Source organism: Berghia stephanieae, chromosome 7 (assembly GCF_034508935.2).
Source record: "Berghia stephanieae isolate SIO BIC M18660-M18661 chromosome 7, UCSD_Bste_1.3, whole genome shotgun sequence".
Classification (NCBI taxonomy): Eukaryota; Metazoa; Mollusca; class Gastropoda; order Nudibranchia; family Aeolidiidae; genus Berghia; species Berghia stephanieae.
This window is the reverse complement of record NC_088366.1, coordinates 58,307,689-58,330,188: the sequence shown is the minus strand read 5'-3', so window position 1 is coordinate 58,330,188 and position 22,500 is coordinate 58,307,689. Positions and strand designations below refer to the sequence as shown.

The 22,500-nt window shown below is 37.3% G+C and overlaps 2 protein-coding genes across 2 annotated transcripts in view; one reads left to right on the top strand and one right to left on the bottom strand.

The window, feature by feature from the left end:
• Positions 1–22,500, bottom strand: part of LOC144977565 (uncharacterized) — a 422,942-nt gene that overhangs the window by 98,739 nt on the left and 301,703 nt on the right.
• On the top strand, positions 5,399–7,143 carry LOC144976136 (THAP domain-containing protein 1-like). The gene is made up of 3 exons (XM_078920316.1): positions 5,399–5,596; positions 5,983–6,068; positions 6,603–7,143. The coding sequence occupies exons 2-3, from the start codon at positions 5,995–5,997 to the stop codon at positions 7,141–7,143; spliced, it is 615 nt and encodes a 204-aa protein (XP_078776442.1). The 5' UTR covers positions 5,399–5,596; positions 5,983–5,994.

Below are 22,500 nucleotides of genomic sequence, written 5' to 3'. Positions count from 1 at the left end.
TGATGATGCCGATGATGATGATGATGATGATGATGATGATGATGATGATGATGATGATGATGATGATGATGATGATGCCGGTGATAACGATGATGAAACAGCAGTAACAGCAGGTTGTACTGCACCAATGATGTTGGTAGAATATATTTTTACCGCAACGTTGCATTATATCGAAAGTTCGTCAATTATTGAGATACAGGCATATATGATGATGATAAATTATGATTTTGTTAATATTAATATAGATAATGGTGATGACCATGGCAATGATGATTAGTGTGTATTTCTCTAGGATGTCATCATTACCTCATGATAGATGATAATAATGACAATGACTTTACTGTTAATGGTCGTGGAGGTGACCGTGATAGTGGTAGTAGTAGACATGACATGGTAAAGGGTTTTAAGTTTTAGCTTGGGACAGAGAAGAAAAAAAATATAACTTCTCCTCATAATAATATTCTTTTTTTTTAAAAAAAGGTATGACAAACGGATCATCAGAATTAGGGTATATCTAAGGTTTAACATTTAGGAACACATTTACATGGAAAATGTTTAAGTTGAATTGAGGTTATAAATAGAGCAATATCCATTAAACGTGCTCAAAGCGCTTTACAAAGGGTCCCGTACCAACAGCAACATCTCCCCAGGCTTCTGTCAACCTTCTAAGTATAAAGTGTGGTATGAATGAAATATCAACGCAAAGTTTTTATTCTCTGTTGTCTTCTGGCCCTTTCTTCTCACTTCATTTCTTGTTGTTATCATATTACACACTTTGCTGTGATTTACGCGTGTCATGTTATCTCTGTTCTGAAAAGCAACATTCTACTGCAGAATTGACTGGCAGCCAAAGATTAATTCTCAATGATCATCTTGTATTTTATACATTTTGCTGTGATTTATACGTGTCACATCTCTGTTCTGCATTGACTGGCAGCCAATGAGTAATTCTCAATGATCATCTTGTATTTTATACATTTTGCTGTGATTTATACGTGTCATTTCTCTGTTCTGAATTGACTGGTAGCCAAAGATTAATTCTCAATGATCATCTTGTATTTTGTACATTCTGCTGTGATTTATACGTGTCACATCTCTGTTCTGCATTGACTGGCAGCCAATGAGTAATTCTCAATGATCATCTTGTATTTTATACATTTTTCTGTGATTTATACGTGTCATTTCTCTGTTCTGAATTGACTGGTAGCCAAAGATTAATTCTCAATGAGCATCTTGTATTTTATACATTTTGCTGTGATTTATACGTGTCATTTCTCTGTTCTGAATTGACTGGCAGCCAATGAGTAATTCTCAATGAGCATCTTGTATTTTATACATTTTGCTGTGATTTATACGTGTCACATCTCTGTTCTGAATTAAATGGCAGCCAAAGATTAATCAATTCTCAATGATCATCTTGTATTTTGTACATTCTGCTGTGATTTATACGTGTCACATCTCTGTTCTGAATTGACTGGTAGCCAAAGATTAATTCTCAATGAGCATCTTGTATTTTATACATTCTGCTGTGATTTATACGTGTCATTTCTCTGTTCTGAATTGACTGGCAGCCAAAGATTAATTCTCAATGAGCTTCTTGTATTTTATACATTTTTCTGTGATTTATACGTGTCATTTCTCTGTTCTGAATTGACTGGCAGCCAATGATTAATTAATTCTCAATGAGCATCTTGTATTTTATACATTTTGCCTGTGATTTATACGTGTCATATCTCTGTTCCGAAAGCCGCATTCTACTACTGAATTGACTGGCAGCCAATGACCCTGGGTTAGTTTGGCTGACTGGCATCGATAATAAAATGACAACAGACAGCGACGATGAAGATGACGTTGATGATCTAAATTATGTGTCGACACATAAAAAAAAAAAAAAATAGGGTAGATAATGAGAGTGATGGGGGCCGGCGAAAAAGGGGGGGCGGGGGGAGAGAGGGAGAGGGGGGGGGGGTTGAAGAGAGAGGCAATGGATGGTAGGATGAAAATGTGATTCGCTCTTGGAGGGGAAAAATGCGATTATTCAGGGGCTTTGTTGACAAAGGGCAGACAATCACGTAGACTGGATGCATCACTCTAACAAAACACTTTTTTTCTCTCTCCATTTTGGCCAGAGAGATAAATATTTGACTTCATAAAATATCGATCGGATAACTTGATCTGTAATTTGTCAAAAAGATTCCAACCCGAGACTTCATTAGAGATTTTAACGAGTTGAGATCATTTGAAAAAGTCTTAGGTTTAACTCTCTCCTTACCAGAGATTTTCAGAATTTTCCCAAAATTTCACAGCCAACCAACACAAAAACAAATTTTTCGTACTCAAACAGAAGATTAACAAGTACATTCTATACATAATATTGTTCAGAAAAATGAGCTCTACATCACAGTGTCAATTTTTTTTTTAACTATAACAAAATATTTTCGTTCAATGTTATGGTACACAAAATGATAAAATTGTTTTGTTGCATCGTAACGAATGTGACGATTTTCCAATTGTTGGTAAGGAGAGGGTTAAGTTGAATTACTTAGTGACAATTTGGTGGGTAATCTTAATTGGTTCATGTTTCATTTAAAGTGCGGCTTTGCGGTCTTGGGCTATGACACTCGCCTTCAGACCAGTAGATCTCCAGTTCGAGTTCTGTTATTGGTCGTGTGTAATTATAAACTCTTTACTCACATTCTCACACTGTATTCAGGAGTAAAATAAGTACTTAACCTGTAATTGCACTGTCACTGTTTAAAGGCGTCAAGTCTCGTCCTACATGATTAGCGTTGGTGTTTTCTTGGGACTCATTTGAACTCTCTCCTTGCCGACCCTTTTCACGATTATCCACTAGACATCAATCAATCCCATCTAACACAAAAATTGATTTTTAAGCCTTAAACTCAAAAGAAAGAAATATCTACACTTACAACGCAGAATTTAGTTCTTATAACTGTTATTTTTTAAATCTTCAAATTTTGTGATTACAAAAGAAAATTGAATGTTGTTGGAATCGTAACAAATGTGACGATTTTCCTGTAGTTGGTAAAGAGAGGGTTAGAAGGAACTCTGAGCGCATTTCGTGGATTTTGTGATAATTTGGCTTTTTAAAATATTTTCTGAGCAAACTGATATAACTAGATATGTTTTGTCGTATATTAAGGCAGAAATGAAGACTAAATCACAATCATTTTTTTAAAAACCCAGCAACTCCCATCCCCACCCCCATTTCACTCCCCCTCCCCCAAACAACTCTCAACAAAATCAACAGAGAGAAAAAAGAGAGGGAATAGATAGATAGATAGATAGAGAGAAAGAGAGAGAGAGAGAGAGAGAGAGAGAGAGAGAGAGAGAGAGAAGAAAGACAAAGAAGGGGGGGGGGAGCTAAGAAATTTTTTAAAGCAAAAGAACAAAACAAAACAAAAAAAAAAAAAAAAAAAACGAATGACAGGGATGATGGAATTGTTCGCAGCTGGGGCTGGAAATAATTACAAGTATCTATAGACTCTGATAATGTGAGAAGAGTGGGTGGGGGGGGGGGGGGGAGGGGGAGGAATGATGAAACAAATATAATAATAAATAGCACCCAATCCAACCCATGTCCACTTCTGTCTGCTCTAAACCCGATCGATCTTCAATGACAAGAACACAGTGAGATAATATTTTATATGATGATCATTTATTTTCTTGTTGTAAGGATGATTTATGTCATCATCGCATTTGTGACTCACCGTCTCGAAACGGTATTATATCGGGATGATTTGGGTGCAAAAAAAATTGAATTTATTGACAAAAACATGAAACTTGGGGTTTGTTTCGATTTGTTATGTTAGAGAATGAAGACAATTTATTTCTCACACAATCCAAAAGCTCAAAAAATTGGTATTTACTATTAATTTAATTCTAAAGTCACTTTTCGGGGTCCAATTAATTCCGACATACGACCGTTTCGAGACGAAGGGTCACATTTGTAACAAAGCTATCTATCTCCAGTAAAGGGGGGGGGGGGGTGTGGGGGGCGATAACTCATTTATGGCAGAGCACTCGCTTCACCCGCAAAGGGACCAAGATCGATCCCTGGTGCAGTGTAGTCGAGATTTTTTCTGACCCTCCTGTCCTGTCCAACCAGCAGTGAATGATGGGTAGCTGATCCTGTTATATTTAGCGGAAAGTATTTAATTTTGCGATAAACTAGGGGTCCTGTTCAAATGTTTTCTGTGTTGGTTCTCTATTGATATGGCGGTAGAACAGTGGGTATTTTACTTAAACATAGAAAAACCTGTATAGTTTTCATGCTATGTCGACCAATCAGTACCTTTGTTTCCATTATGAGGACTGTCCGAGAGGCGTGGTTATCTAGGTGTCGTCTATTATTGACGGCCGATAGTGATGAGAGAGAGAGAGAGAAAGAAAGAAAGAGAGAGAGAGAGAGAGAGAGAGAGAGAGAGAGAGAGAGAGAGAGAGAGAGAAAAAAAAGACTCCGAAATATTTCTGGAATCCAGACCATCTGACCTGACCTTGACCTTGGTTCTATAAGTGGTAATGGCCAGACAATTCACCTGGAGTCCTTATCTAGAAGGCCATGAGCTTGGAATAAAAATAGATGGAAGGAAGATGACGTCATAATACTGAAGCCAACCGTTGGCCGCTTCCGCCATATTGGGAATACCAAAACATTCCTGCGTTACGGCCGTAGTTACGGTGATTCACTCATCGGTGGACATCCGAATCAAGATGGTCAGTGGATGTTTTTCCTTCCAAGTAAGTATCAACCTTAAATTTGTTTCATAATTATGTTTGCAATACGTTTTATCAGTTAAATCATGTTTAAAGATGAAATAAAACTATTTGATAGCTAAGTTGAGTCGAATTCAGATATCTCTCCCTGTGAATGTGATGTGGCTATGGCATGGCACGTTCACTTTCACTTTCAGTTTTCAGCCACTTTGATTTTCTTAAAGCAAGTATAGATTCTAGTCTAATCGTTTTTTCATTTGTTTTAGTTATCGGATGTATATGGTAAAGGCGATATTTATTATTAGTCTTAGATCGACATTATTTTACTGACGGAAAGCCTTTGACTCTCGATGACCAGAGACTGTTTCGTCACCCTTGGCCTTGGTTTGGCTCTAGCTGAAGCTGGACGGTTAGGATTGGTTGGATTTTACTATCTAACATTAATAGTAATGTTTCATCTCCTCTCGAAAAGAATTCGTTGTACATTTTCATCACACTGACCTATCACTCATTCTTGGAAAATATTTTGTTCTACAGGAATTAAAGGACTAGGCTGCCTGTATTCTCACCCCCCCCCCCCCCCCCCCCCCCGGCCGATTGGATTCCCGAAAAAAACGTCGCCGGCTTTTTGTGATTTGGATTTGATTGATTTTTTTTTAAATTGTGCAACTTGTGACAAGAAACTTAACAAATTACTGCATTACAACCTTTGGATTAAACATACAACAATTGTGGACTACTATTATGAAGACTAGCATCCGGGGGGTGAGAAAAGTCACTTCGAAAGGACTAACCAAAGATGATATGGCTGTACTAATCGCAGTGATAAGGATAGTGTTACAGGAATCACCGTCCATCAGTGAGTACTTTTCTTTTTTTGCTAACTGTTGTGATCATACGTCCAAAGGATTACTTGCTCAGCTACAAGACTACAAGAAGGTCTTGTTGAGATGAAAAGTACCAACTCATTTGCTGTCTATGTGTGCATCAAATTTCAAAATGGGGGACTAATCTCTACGTGAAAACTGCAAAAGTCAGTCATTTATCGACAAATGTAGGTTAGATTTCGGTTCGGTTGAAATCCAACCTAACCGTAAAAGGCTTAAGATTGGTTGGATTTTACTATCTAACGTTTATTTCATCTTCTGTCTAAAAGAATTCGTTGTACATTTTCATCACACTGACCTATCACTCATTCTTGGAAAATATTTTTGAACCATATTAATTATTCATTGTGTTCTACAGGAATAACCAAAGATGCCTGCTTGTTGCGCATTTGGCTGCACCAATCGCTCTGAGAGGGAGAAGGGTACAGGAATCACCTTTCACAAGTGAGTACTTTTCTTTTATTGCTAACTAAAACATTTATGATCATACGTCTAAAGGATTACATTACTTGCTAAGCAACAAGGTCTTGTTGATATGCAAAAGTCATTTCCCAACCTTATGTGTGCATTAAATAAAATAGCCTTGTTTTAACCCCTTCACAGCTAGGTTACATTTCAACCGAACGGAAATCTAACCTACTTTTGTCGATGTATGACTGTCTTTTGCAGTTTTGACGTAGAGATTTGTCCCTGTGATGTGCCTCTAGTGCTTGATGCGAATCACAGGACTCATATCTCAGTGAAAGTTGTAGAGGATCGAAAGATATTTTACGTGAAGTCCAGACTAGCTATGAAAGGTTAACACTTGGTTGTATCAACAACAGTGCTATTCGAACAAATGGTTTGCTACCACACAGAATAGCACACCCATGTTTCTCACTCAGTCACAGTAAGAATGTTACCAGGTGACCAATAATGTTGTAATGCTATTTTAAGACATTAGTGACAACAATGTGTTGTTGTTTTGTTTTTTTTCAGATTCCCCAAGGATGAAGAGCGGAGAAAGCTGTGGATAAATTCCATAAGAAGGGAAAATTTTATTCCCTCCAAATATACTGTTGTCTGTTCTGTCCACTTTGAGGAGAAATGCATTGACAGAACTTCTGTCAATATTGTTCGATTGAGAGAAGGTGCAGTACCTACTATCTTTTTGTCTTTTCCTTCTTACTATCAAAATTCGGGGGACAAAGCTAGAAAACCGCCAGCTCAAAGAGAGCCTCCCCCTTCCATTTCTAATTCAGACAACTGTAATGCTCCATTGCCAAATGATCTTGCTATCCCTTCTACTTCTACGAGTGTTGATACACCAACCAAACAAAATTTTAAAAGAGCTCTAGAAGATAAAAGTCATAAATTAGAATCATGCAGAAAGAAAATTAAAATGCTTCAGCAGTCGAAAAGACGTTTAATTTTTAAAAATGCAGACTTAAAAAGTATAGTAATGGAGCTTAGAAACAAAAAGATGATTAGTGACTCTAGTGTAGATATTTTAGAAAGATGTGTGGGGTGGGGTTGGTGATTTATTGAAACGGAAATTAGCGAAGATGGAAAATATGTCTGTACCTGTTAAGTATTCTCCAGAAATTAGAAGTTTTGCTATGACATTGCATTTTTACTCCCCTAAAGCTTATCGATATGTAAGAAAAGCTTTTGATACTTGTCTTCCTCATCCAAAAACTATTTCTAAGTGGTATAAAACTGTGGATGGGTCACCTGGTTTTACTAAATCAGCTTTTACTTTTCTTTCCAATATTGTACAACTGTCAAAGGTTGCAAAACCTTTTCTATGTAATCTTGTCATGGATGAAATGTCTATTAGGCAACATGTGGAATGGGATGGCAGCAAGTATCATGGCTATGTGGATGTTGGTACAGGAATTGATGATGATAATCTTCCCGTAGCAAAGGAAGCTCTAACTTTTATGATAGTATGCTTAAATAGCAGTTGGAAATTGCCTGTTGGGTATTTTTTATTAGATGGTTTGAATGGGGTGGAAAGAAAAAATTTATTGAATTCATGTATTAAAAAACTGCATGAAGTAGGTGTTGAGATAGTGTCAATCACACATGACGGTTGTCCATCAAATATGTCTATGTTGAAGTCTCTTGGTGTAATTGTAGATAGTGATAAAATAAAGCCATACTTTTCTCATCCTGTTACTGATTCGCCTATTTATGTTTTTCTTGATGCCTGTCATATGTTGAAATTGGTAAGGAATACTTTTGCAGAAAAAAAGTCTTTTTGTGTAGGTAATGATTTTATCAAATGGGACTATATTGAACTATTACATGAGTTACAAGAAAGAGAAGGATTGCACCTGGGTAATAAATTACAAGCAAGTCATGTGCAATGGTTTAAGAAAAAAATGAATGTAAAATTAGCTGCTCAAACTCTTAGTGATTCAGTTTCTTCTTCTCTTGAATTTTGTCTTAAAGAAAATATCCCTGGTTTTGAAGGATGTGAGGCAACTATTAAGTTTTTGAAAATGTTTAATTGTTTGTTTGATATCCTTAATTCTAGAAATATGAAGGCATTTGGATGGAAATCCCCATTGAGTAAATGTAATTTTGAAGCAACTGAAAATTTTCTCTCAGAAGTTAAAAAATATATTTTGTCCATGACATTATCTGTTAATGGTATGTCTCTTGTTTCCAGTAGAAGAAAGACTGGCTTTCTTGGTTTTCTTGTTTGTATTGATAGTGTTATTTCCATTTACAGACGTTTGGTAATGTCTGAAGATTCATGTATGAAATTTTTATTGACCTACAAGTTTAGTCAAGATCACATTGAACTTTTTTTTTGGTAAGGTAAGAAGTATGGGAGGCTGCAATAACAATCCAACAGCTAGTCAGTTCTCAAAAGCATACAAGCAACTCCTCACGCACAATGAAATTGAAGAAGTGAAAAGAGGGAACTGTTTGCCTCTGGAATCCGTACCCATTCTAAGTGTTTCCAGCCGAGAGAATTTAAGCCGTGATGTACCTTCTGGGATTCGAATCAATGCATCTTTATCAACAAACCGAGTCTTGTCTGAAGAGGTGTGTGAAAGTAGTGATATCAGTAGCAGTAGTTCATTTGATTTTGATGTAAACTATGATCAGTTGTCCACTTGTTCAAATAAAATTGTCGTCTACATTGCTGGATTTGTTGCATTTAAATTGAAACAAAGAATTCTTTGTGAACAGTGTTCAAATGCATTAGTTGAAAATGAGCTATCTGACATACATTCTTTGATTGCTCTTAAGAACAAAGGAGGGTTGCAAATTCCTTCTAAGGGTGTTATTGATGTCTGTTTAATTTCTGAAAAGCATTTCAGAAAATATGTTGCAACTGTAGGTCAAGATCATTTTCATTTCAATCGATATGATTGCCATAAGCTTTTGCAAAGCATCATGAAGTCTTTCGTCAATAAACCCGTTTTTTCTACATTATTTCATTCCCATATGTTTGATCATGAGGGGATTGAGAATCATTTGATTCTTCTACTAAAAGCAATAGCTGAGAAATATATTCAGGTCAGGTATTTCTATGCTGGTAAACTGTACACTGAACAATTGAAAAAGAAGCTAATGTGTAAAAGCCGTCAAGTTCTTAACAAATTTATTTTATTTACAGGGCAGTAACAATTAACAATGTCATTATTAACTTGTGTGATTTTTTTAAAGAGGCAAATATGTTTGTGTATAAGTATAACCCTTTCCTGGCTAGGCTGAATTTCACGTCAAACATCATTCCATCCGCTACAGCTTTCACCTCGAGCACTCGGAGGGCTCGAGTCGCATCACAGGGGCTAATTTCTGAACTGTAGAGGATTGAATGATGAATGACGTAAAATCCAGTCTCGCCATAACAGACTTCTGTAATAACTATTAATGATGAACTAGTAATGAAATTGCTGGGATTTTTGTTTTATTTTGAAATCTTATTGAATTATGATCAAACAATGAACCTTTTTGTGTGACCATGATATTTTGTGTAATAATGTCTTTTTTTTTTTTGTCACTTTACACAAATAAATATAAAATGTAAATAGCATTTTGTGACTTAATTTTTGATGAATTATGGTAATTCATAGCTCTAGTAGCGGGGGTCCCGTTAGTTCAATTGGTAGAGCATTGGACTGTCACGCCAAAGGTCTCGGGTTCGAGTCCCTTTGCAGCCAGAATTTTTATCCGGTTCCCCCTGTCCACCCAGCAGCAATTGGGTAGCTTACTCTACTACTGCTATAGCTGCAGTGGTACGTCCACATTTTAAGTTGTCACCATTAACCCTTTCATGGCTAGGTTTGAGTTGAACCAAAACCAAACGTACTTTTGTCTATACATGACTGACTTATGCAGTTTCACATAGAGATAGTCCATGTGATGCGACTCGAGCGCGCTTTAGACTAATCTGTGATGAAAACTGTACAGGATCGACTCGTATTTGACGTGAAATCTAATCTAGCTGTGAAAGGATTAAGAATTGTGGTCGTGTAGTCGTAGTGGTGGCCTGATTTTTAATGTGATTCCTACCCCGAAACTTTGTGCTGTAAGAGTCAGCTAAAAGTGGTGGGTGGTTGGGAGGGCCTCCTGCATTCTTGCAGGAGATGTATGCTTTCTTCTACTTTTACCCCCTTATCTTTTGTAACGTCTGCTTTCTGCCCTTGTCCTTGACCGAAATAGCTCGGTTGTGGTTGGGTTCATGTGGGGTTTTCTGCTTTTGACGAGCATGACGCGGCCGGGAACCGAACCCCAGACCTTCTGGTTACGAAGCCAACGTTCTAACCAACTGAGCCACTGCGACCAGTAAGATTGGTAGCGGATGACCGAATGATCTACTTGCTGTTCTCTCTTCTTGGCCAAGCGAAATATGCCGTCTCGTGACACGCAGGTTCGATTCCGACCGGATCCACTTTTTATTTTTCGATATCTTTAATTCGAGCTTGCACTTCCATTACTTTCTGTGCGGTTGCTTGATATTTTACAAGTGTTTACTCATACTCCTCCCTTTTTCCTTATTCATGTCATAACCAACAAGCAAAGGAAATCGAACCGTGCGTAGTGATAGTGCTTTGGCTTCAGAATTGAACGAAGAAAATATTTTAATTAATATTGCCTTTGCAAGGTATTTTACAACATCACAATGACTAAATTCCCTTAGTAAGTGAGTGTTTTAATCGGCAACACAAGATGATTTCCATCACTCAAGTCTATAGTTTCTATGATAAACAATCGTTTCCTGGTCTTCTCAATATGGCGGCTAAGCTCCGCCCACTGGCATCAACTTTGCGACCTCGCGAACGAAGCCGCTTACCTTCCATGTATTATTATTCCAAGGCCATGAGATACACACACTCTCTCTCTCTCTCTCTCTCTCTCTCTCTCTCTCTCTCTCTCTCTCTCTCTCTCTCTCTCTCCTCCTTCACTTTTTCCTCTTGCTCTTTCTAACTAAATATTTTCTCTCTCTCCTCTCTCTCTCTCTCTCTCTCTCTCTCTCTCTCTCTCTCTCTCTCTCTCTCTCCCTCCTTCACTTTTTCCTCTTGCTCTTTCTAACTAAATATTTCTCCCCATTTTCTCTCTCTCTCTCTCTCTCTCTCTCTCTCTCCCTTTCTAGCTAAACCTCTTTCTCTCTCTCTCTCTCTCTCTCTCTCTCTCTCTCTCTCTCTCTCTCATTTTGATTATGTAAAGCGCCGCAGAGCACGATTAACGTGGATGTTTAGGCGCTATATAAATTCATTATTTCCTATTCACTATTATATTAGGCGATAATAGTAGTGCAATAATTTCAACATGTCTGACCATAATTTGACCGGCATTTGCCCTGATGCAATATGTAATAATGAAATATGGAAATTCCCCCTTACGTAAATGGCCGTAAAATTCATGCAGACACGGGCGAACCCAGCATTTTGTTGAAAAGACGAGGTGGGGGGGGGGGGGGGGGGGAGGGTGTATGGACGGGAAGGGGAAGGGGAGGGGTTAAGTAAATTAGGAGTGTAAATAAATAATGATGAGAATTTCCGAGAGAGCATGTTGACATCGATCAGGTAGACAGAAGGTTGAATGAAGACATGTCCGATCAGCGAGCACGATAAGGGTGAGTATTGCATGGTGAGTATTGGTGATAGCCAGATGGAGGCAAATCGACCTTGTCTTTGAAGTGCTCTATCTATCTAAGTGGTTGCTATTTCAAGACTAATGCAATGACGTCAGTAACAGTTCCGTATACGTCTCCCTTTGTTTTGTTTTTTTTTTTTGTTTTTTTTTTTGGGGGGGGGGGTTCGGACAAAGACAACGCTGTTAACGGCCAGGTACTCATTTTACACCTGAGTACGATGAGAGTAAAGAGCCTTTTCCAAGGACTCAACTATGCGCCGAGCGCGAGGCTCGAACCCAGGACCTTCCGATCCGAAATCGAGTGTCATACTACTAGACCACATAGCCTCACATGTTGGTCCGTTATACTTCCGGATGGCAATGTTATGAGCATACTATCTATAGAAATCCGAGGAACAAAGGAGAGAAAATGATCTTGGAAATCTTGCAACCTAATACAAAACATGCTTCGGGTAATACCATTACCCTTTTACCATTACCCAACCAATTATGGAAAAGCGTTTTGGTAAATAACCCGAGATGGACGGTAAACTATAACTAGATAGACATATTATAGGAAATACAACACGGGCATAGTTACGTACACGCTTTCTTGTACCATTAGGAAACATGAGCTTTTTTGATATTATGATCAGTGGCGTGGCAAGCTTACAGTATAAGGTGGTGCCAGAATCGGAATAAAATTACTTAAAACATGCTATATTTGTAAATACAAACAGAAAGAAAAGAATTTAAAGAAAAGACTTCCTCAAAAGAGTAAGAAGCGGTATTTAATATTTCTCAGTTTTGCATTTTTTTAAAAAATGATGTCATCAATATTTAAAAGATGGTGCGGTGCCAGGCACCAAATCAACCAATATAGCCACGCCCCTGATTATGATTTTAAAAAAAAATGTATACTTATATACGCACAAGTCTAGGTAAGCCCTTACGACACCCATAACAATTAGCTTTATGAATCTCCGAGACTGCCAAGGTGAAAAAGTCAAAGGTCAAGATGGCTACTCATGAATTTAGCCAATCGAGTTTAATTGAATTTACGACATTGACGTATTCTCTCTGTCTGTTTCTCTCTCTCTCTCTCTCTCTCTCTCTCTCTCTCTCTCTCTCTCTCTCTCTCTCTCCTCCTCACCACACACACACACACACACACACCACACACACAACACATACAAACACGTTGATGTAAGAACTGCAATGCAGTAGTACCTACTATGAACTGTTGAGATGTTCAGATTTTGGCCTGCATTTAAGTATAATAATTTTTTTCTAAACCCGCTTCTATTTGCATAATTAAAAACGTGTGATAATATTGTCGTATTTAAAGGATGGAGATAAATCTAAAATGGCAAAGTGACGACAAACACTGGATGTCTCCCATTCCTGAGGTTAAGATAAACAAAAGAAAAAAAAAAACAAACAAAACGTGTGATAAACATACCGATTTCGTGGTTCCATCTGATCCACGGGGGTCAACAAAACCCGACGAGACCGATAGTGGTTGGTTAGTATCCTTATTGGCATGGAGGAGTCGGGCTGGGCGTAAAATGGTTGAGTTCGGGTGATAACGAGGATGCTGATGATGATGATGATAAGGATGATGATGGGAATGATAATGAAGGTGTTGCTGCTTATGAATATCATCACTTCCATGATGGCAGCCGAAATCTTGCCTAAACAATAAATCTTCATTGACGCCATTGTTACAGTCATTGTTCTCGAGGCACGCGTTGTCCACAAGGTAGCCATGTTCGTGTCCTTGACCTTTTCTGACAATGGCGTTGCTCTCTCGGCAAGATCTGCCACCAATGCAATTATCATTATCATCGGAACCATTTGATTGTTGGTGAAACGGTTGGTTATTGACAATGCTACTGTTCTCAAGGCATAAACCGTCCATACTTAAAATATTAGAAACGTTTTCAACAAAGCTTTCTCCACCATTGTTCTCCATATCGCTGTCGTAGTGAAATTTTCCCTTGCAATTATGTCTATTAAAGCAATTACTCCCCTGGCTTTCAATCTCCCCATTACTGTTATGTATGTTTTTTTCTTTCAACGAATTGCCTACATCTTTGTTTCGAGTTCTATTTTGATTTTGAGATAATTCACAAACACAATGACGACTACTACAATTAAGACGAAAAACACTTTCAAAAACGTCGTCATTATGAAGACACGTTCCATTCCCCTTTTTATAATGACTCACGCCATTGAAAGACTGACTACATCTTTGAACAGCCCTTACTTCATGGTTACTGTCACAACTGTGCTGAATTAAAGTGTTTTCATTCTGATTGATTACTTGTTGTTTTCGGCCATCACTTATAAGTGAAGGAGGGGAAGAGGAGCGAATTGAGGTCGAGTTTTTGAGGACAAAATGGCTGAACGAAGAGGATGAAGTGAGAGGCGGGGGGATTGGTGAAGATAAGGTAGATGAAAACGTTGACAAAACTGATGATGACACTGGAGGTTGTTCTGGATGTAATGAGGCTGTGATTAGGGAACACTGATTGTGCTTGGGAAAATCGGAAACGCTGGAAGATCTGGAAAACGTGCTTTCTTTGGAATGGTGACGAAGCTCTAAATTTAAACTGTTCCTGAATTTGTTATAATCGTCATCGTTATAATCAAAATCGTCGCTATCGTAATCTATATCAATATCGTCTGTTTTGTCATCGTTGCCATCGTCGATACTATCATCCATGGAATGCTCGTTGGTTCTGGGAACACGAAACCTGACGTAGGAATCAGAGCTGTGGTTTAAAATAATATTGGACAGTTTGTTGCTGCCGCTGCGGAAGCTAGATTTGCTGCTGTTGTCACTGTTGTTCTTACTCTTGTTATTGTTAGAGGTAGACATGAAAGAAAATAAGAATGAAGACGGTTTAAATCGTTTTTTCTTTCTTGTGCTAGACTGACTATCGATGGACTCCTGGCTGCCAAAAATAGAACTGATTTTATTTTTATCCCCATTACTTCCGGTCAAATCGAAATGGTGAAGATTGGTACTAATGCTGCCTTCCTTAATTCGACTTGTGGTGTAACCATTTATATTATTTCCGGTGCCGTTGTGATTAAAGTTGTTGTTATTGTTGTTATTGATTTTATTATCATTACTGAACGAAAACCATTTAAATCCGTTCTGTTGAAGAGGAGGCACTGTTTTCGTGCCAGCGTTATCGGCTGACGATGAGGAGGAGGAGGAGGATGAGGAGGAGGATTTCTTCCATTTGAATGCCTTGCGTAATGAGAAAGGCTTCTTGAAAATTTTATGATTTTTCTTACAAGTTGAAGAAACGTCTCTGTTGCTGCTGCAGCTGCTGTTGATGACCTTGCCTTCACAGCCAACGCCCCTGTCTTTGTTTTCATCATCATCGTTGTTGCTGTTGTTGTTATTGTTGTTGTTGTTGTGGGGAGTAGCCTTGAACTGGAAAACTCGATCAGAAGGATGTGATGACGACGAGGAGGAGGCATCCGAGTGTGGCAAGGACGTTGCTGTTGTTGATGTTGTCAATGTTGCTGTTGTCAATAATGTTGTCGAAGGCGATGTCAATTTTGGCATTGACACATCCGGATATTCCACTGTCATCTCCACGTCCATCATGGACGATTTGGTCTTTCCTTCAGCATTGAAACATTACTCGCCATAGCCGTAATGCAGTAACAGATGATAAATCCGAACCAAACGGAATACCCGTTACTATTTATAGTATAAAATTCTGTTCTCGAGTCAAAATAGTTTTCACATTTTTAATGCCCGTTTCTATTTATAGTATAAAATTCTGTTCTCGAGTCAAAATAGTTTTCACATTTTTAATGCCCGTTACTATTTATAGTATATAATGCTGTTCTCGAGTCTAAACAGTTTTCACATTTTTAATGCCCGTTACTATTTATTGTATAAAACTTCTGTTCTCGAGTCTAAATAGTTTTCACATTTTTGTCTATAATTACGAGTGTTTATTGTTACTTGACATCCTCTGTATAATTATAACAGAGATTTACATTAACGACAAGATTAGCATTTATTATACATTTGATATTTTAAAAATCACAGATAATAAAGGCGACACGTCACAATGAAGTTTTATCTAAGATAACAACTTAATCAAAACATAATAAAACTATAACCAATATCTAATATCAATAACCATACACACTTTTCTCATATGTGACCCTTCGTGTCGAAACGGTATTATGTCGGAATGAATTGGACCCCGAAAAGTGACTTTAGAATTATATAGATAGTAAATACCAATTTTTAGCTTTTGCATTGTGAGAAATTGTCTTCATTCTCTAACATTACAAATCGAAACAAACCCCAAGTTTCGTGTTTTTGTCAATATATTCAAATTTTTGCACCCAAGTCATCCCGACATAATACCGTTTAGAGACCGTGGGTCACATATTATAATTAGATAGTCTATCTAACACAATATCCATTCAGAAAAATTCACAAGAATCACAACGTGAAGCTGAACGAGTCGCAAGAATTTATAGTCCTTCCGGTACGGTACCTCCAAATTGAATACGCTAAATATAATACCTTATCAGACTATGCATTAAACCTCCGAATTCATGTTTTAAAAATTTTGGCCATCCTTCACTATATCGATCTATTAAAAAGACCTCATCTTGTCAATTCAATAACCCGTGACTTCCTTGAACTGCTTTTTAAAAGTCCCAGGTTTGAGAGTATTTAAATTTGCCAAGACGAGGGTCATTTATATCGGTCGATATTGCAAAAAAAAAAAAAAAAAAAAAATTAATTACATTTTTTTCCCAGAGTACGGCAGTTAGCTGGTCAAAGTCAAAATGTGACTCACCGTCTCTAAACGGTATTATGTCCGGATGACTTGGGTGCCAAAAATTGAATTTATTGACAAAAACATGAAACTTGGGGTTTGTTTCGATTTGTTATGTTACAGCAGAGGACAAACAATACAACAAGTTGAATGTTTCAAATATTTAGGCTTCAATGTAACATCCAATGGAAAATCAGATTGTGAAATAAAGAAAAGAATAGGTATGGCGAAGAATGCATTCAACCAGCTGCATACAATTATGAAAAACAGGAATATTAGCATGAAAACAAAAATCAAAGTCCTGGATTGCTATGTACTGTCTGTGCTGCTATATGGTTGTGAGAGCTGGACCATAAACAAGACCATGGTTAAAAGACTGGAGGCAGTGGAAATGTGGTTTTACAGAAGAATGATGAGGGTGTCATGGATGGAAAGGAAAAGAAATGAAGAAATTTTAGAAATGGCAAACAGAAAAAGATCACTGATAACAAAAATCATCAAACGCCAAATGGAATTTTTAGGACACATTATCCGCCACCCTGGTTTGGAAATACTCGCCTTGACTGGAAAGATGAATGGAAAAAGAATAAGAGGAAGACAAAGAATAACGTATTTGAAAGGGATAAGAACTTGGACAGATGAAGCTGAGAAAGGTGGCGCTGCTTTAATAGAATTGGCAAGAGATAGATCAGCTTGGCGGAAGATGACCTCCGACGTCTGCTTCAGATATGGAACTACATGAGATGAGATGTTACAGAATGAAGATAATTTCTCACAATCCAAAATCTCAAAAAATTGGTATTTACTATCAATTTAATTCTAAAGTCACTTTTCGGGATCCAATTCATTCCGACATAATACCGTTTCGAGACGAAGGGTCACAAATGACCAATTTTTTGAAAGTCTGAAGTTTAAGAATCAAAACTCACAAACTTGACCGAAGGCATTTACTTGTAGTACTCAAATTCTATGCGTTGATCTTCAGGTTCATCCCTATGTGATATTATACGGTTTAAAGACAGCTGGTCGTAATTTATGGACGTTTTATGATCAGCAATGACAAGACTCGATTCACCCCATTGAATTGAATGGACATTTTGGAATGGAAGAAAGAAAGTACCCCAGGCATCAGAGTGATGAAACGGGGAAGAGTGTTTGTGTGTGTGTGTGTGTGTGTGTGTATGTGTGTGTGTGTGTGTGTGTATGTGGGTGTATGTAAGGGGGGGGGGGGGGCGGAATAGGCGTGTATGTGGGGGGTGGGGGGGGGGGAAGTAGGTGCGTGTGTGGTATATGTGTGTGTGTGTGTGTGTGGTAGTATGTGTGTGTGTGTGTGTGGTAGTATGTGTATGTGTGTGTGTGTGTGGGGGGGGGTAGGTGTGTGTGTGTGTGCGTGTTTGTGTGTGGGGCTAGGTGGGAGTGTGTTTGTGTGTCAGTGTATATGTGTGTGTGTGTGTGTGATGTATGTGTGGGTGTGTGTGGGGGGTGAGGGAGAGGTAAACGGACGGCTCACCAGACACCGTAATGAAATCACGGACTGTGCTCATAATTTCTCATCAATAATAATATGGTGACGTGAGTAAAGATAAGGGAGAGAGAGAGAGAGAGAGAGAGAGAGAGAGAGAGAGAGGGGGGGGGGGGGGCGGAGTGATTATTATTCGCACTTTTCTCACAGTCTGGGCTAGAATTGAATATAAAATAGCCCTGGTGTATTTGAGTCTTCTGTCCCTCTTTACATTCAACACTTACTCCAACCATACGTACCTCTGAGAAATCTTAGATCCCACAATTCAAAACTGTTAACATCTCCTAAAACTAAACTTAAATATTTTGGTGATAGGTCTCTTATGAAATTCGGACCCACGATTTGGAATGATCTCCCTCTATCTGTGAGATTCTCGAGCTCAATAGACATTTTCAAAAAAGCCCTGAAAACACATCTTTTCAGGAAATATTTACTTAATTGAATTTTAAATGTATTGTATGTGACATTTATATTGATGATGTATTGATGCCCTTTTATGCTCGTAATTGTTTTGATACCTTGGTTGATTTTTTTTTAAAGCGCTCTGAGGTTTCGACAAAAGGCGCTATATAAATATGCTTATTATTATTATTATTATTATTATTATTATTATTATTATTATTATTATTATTATTATTTATTATTATTATTATTATTATTATTATTATCATTATTATTATTATCATTATTATTATTATTATTATTATTATTATTATTATATTATTATTATTATTATTATTATATTATTATTATTATTTATTATTATTATTATTATTATTATTATTATTATTATTATTATTATTATTATTATTATTATTATTATTATTCTACGATCCAAATTCGTGTGTCATATAACTAAACCACATTACATCCAGACATAATCCAAACATTCTCAAATAACTCAAAATGAATGCCATGACAACAATTTAAAAATGTGTCCGTCGGTGCATTCGGCGATCAGACCTATAAATGTGGTCACGTTAGCCACAATCAAACAATGTAATTGTTTTGTTGTTTTTTTAAGGGTTTTACGTCGCTTGCAACACATTAAGGTTATATCAGCGCCATTAAAAAGGAAGAAAATGGGATAGTAAAAAGTGCTAGAATTACAATTAAAGCACAAAAGAAAAAGTAAGACAAAGGGGAATTAGTTCACCAAATAGGGAACAGATGTAGATTCCAAGAGCACACCGCCAAAGTACTTAGTTTGAGATCATCTAAAAGTTTCATACAAACCATGTAAGAATTGAACTATTTAGGACATAACGATAGAACTGCAACTGCTCTTAAAATGCCCAGGAAATAACAAACATACACAAAGCTCTAAATGTCCGGTGATAAATCTAAGGGCAGGTAAAAAACTAAAAGATTCAGTACGGCCGAAAACTAAGCGATGTAAAAAAAATAAACTTTTGTAAATAGAAAAAAAAGTGAAAGAAATGACCTTGAAAGAATCGAACAAAAAGAAACAGAAACAAATAAATAAATAAATAAAACAATGACGTCTTTCAGAAATAGAAAATAACAAAAACTCAGTTGTAAAACGGGACATATCTCGTTGTCACGCTAGCTACAACCTCTACAACACTGTCCTGTACTGACTAAAAACTTTTTAAAAAATATTTTGGCCATAAAACATTTTCTTCAAAAAAAATCCACCATAGAATTTAGCCTCAAACTTGCCAAAAAAAGTCTAAAATGTGTCAAATGTGATACCTTATGAGAAGTTTGATTATCAAGTTTGAATCTTTTTTGACAAATAAATTTGATACCATCTTAATCTATCGATATATATAATTTGAAGTTTTTAAAAAAATTGGCCAAATTTTTAAATAGTTGAATTGTGAAAATTTCGTTAAAACACTCGTCAGGCCGTCATGACTTGGGTCAACAGAAGACACCAACCAAATAGACCCTCAGTCTTAAGTTTCGTGTCTGAACTGTTTACAAACTACACGCTAGTGCATGTTGGAGACGACAAAAATCAAGCAAGCAGAGTTTAGTTTAAACATTAAATTTGACAAAATAAATTATGTATGATACAGTGCCAGACAAAGCAAGAAATTAAACAGACCTGCCAACTTGAAATGTAAAAAAATCGTAGTTTTCAGAGAGAAGAAATAGAAGTCACTATAATTAACTTTACAAATTAATATTTTACATTAATCAGTATTAAATATGCTTTCAAAACCCTGAATATATGCTTTGTGGCATCAAAGTTTTCTTTTTATCACATTGTAATGAATCAAAAATGTCTATTTATTTCTATTGTTGAAGCCAAAAATTCGTATTTTTACGATTTTTTCGTACTAGTTGGCATGTCTGGGAAAATACAAGAAGAAAAAAAGATGCCAAAAAATCAGTCTTCCTCGAATAGGGATTGGCAAAAGGGTCGCTGAAGCTTGGTGAGAAGATACCAGTGAGAGGAGACATTGGGTGGCTGCGAATCGGCTTAGGTCGAGGAGCTGCCTAACGGCAAGTGCGCTTCATCGGTGGGGTCTTTCTACCTGTCCAATATGTCCCCGCTGTGGGCAAGAACCCGAGAAGGCAGAGCATCTAGTCAAACGGTGTGTTGTGACGATGCTACCCGGCGGGTTCGTGACGGTGCACGAATGCGGACCGGACTTTGCTGATTGGGCCGATCGTCATAACATAGTAGTGTGAAAACCATAAGAGGCTGCTGCTGACCAACAGCAACACAAAACATGTAGAACAAGATATGACGGCTGTTAAGCGATATTACAAATATTTTTTTTCCGACAGAGATAATGCTGTAAACGTACTCATATCACACCTAAGCACGATGAGAGACAGGACATAGCTTGGGTGTCAGAACACAAAGTAGGGAAAGAGTGAAATGGATAAATAGTTGAATAGATAGATAGATAGATAGATAGATAGATATATAGATAGATAGATAGATAGATAGATAGATAGATAGATAGATAGATAGATAGATAGATAGATAGATAGATAGATAGATAGATAGAGTAAACTTCTCATAACGTATCAAATTTGACACATTTTAGAAAGACTTTTTTGGCAAGTTTGAGGCTAATGTGAGTAAAGAGCCTTTTCCAAGGACTCTACTATGCGCCGCTCGCTGGGTCTGAATGTCGAAGTGCAAACGCTGTCGGATAAACCCCTAATCTATGACGTCTTGTCGTTTCATCTATCACCTTTCGAACACGCTAATTGCATGAGCTCAACAACGGAACGCGACAATCACACATTCTATTTATAATAGAAGGCATGTGTAGAAAAATCAATACCTGCACGTTTTAGGGATTAACACCCTGTTGAATTTACATGTCTGGCAAAAATAATTTAAAAAGAAGACAATTTGTATTGGCCTATTCGTTAGAATTAGCTATATGCTGTCATGTTAAAGAAATCTCTTACATATTTATAAACAATTTATAAGCCATTGACTTTCAGGAGAGAAAGAAATAATGGTTGACCTTCCTAGAGCAAATACTACAAATAATATTTAGTGTAAAACACTTTTAAATAAAGGAACACATTTTAACAGCCTTATTATGATAAATTTGAGGGAAAAAAAGAGACCGAAGGGCTAGAGATCAGGTGGTCGCTGGTTCGGATAAGAAAGTAAGAAAGTAGAGGAAAAAAGGAGTCCTTCAAAACTATCATAATTTTTTCCTAGTTTATAGTAGTTTATCTAAACATTGTTGAACAGACAATAAAAAATGATTGCTAGCTACTTCTTTGGAAAGGATATCAGTTAATCACAAGGTACTTTCGGCCATATTTGAAATCCAACAACCAAAATCAGTACAGAGTGGACAAAGGATGCACTTAGCACACACCATCGACGCACCTAATCGTGGACTCGAACCCTAAAACCTAAGAATACATGCCATTCTGTGAGTCCAAGACCTAAGTATTTCACCACAGCACATCAATCAGCAAAGTTAGTAAAATGAGAGGTGATTCATTTCTCTGAGGGGAAACAAGTACACGTTCTATAGGGAATGAGATTAGGGGAAGAGTAGCGTCCCTTGATTGGACGTCACCCATAGTCTGTGACGTCACCGGTGGCAAAGTTATTAGAGAGAGAACGTCATGTTGGTTGTGCGCATGCGTCTCTCGTCCTCGCGGAAGCACAACCAACATGACGTTCTTCTCTAAAAAACTTTTCCGCCGTTGACGTCACAGACTATGGGTGACGTCCAATCAAGGGACGCTACTCTTCCGCTAATCTCATTCCCTATTATTGTGGCCGGTTACATAATAAATAACACAGCTAAGTTCACTCCAGCAAAAAAAACAACTAAATTTCACGCCATGACGACCACGGTTTCGCTATCTACCAATCACATCAATAAATAAATAAATGACGACATTCGTTTTTTACATAATATTATTGTATTCGCTGATATTTCTTCGCTGTAGGAGGAGGAACAGTATAGCCGAGCCGTACACAATG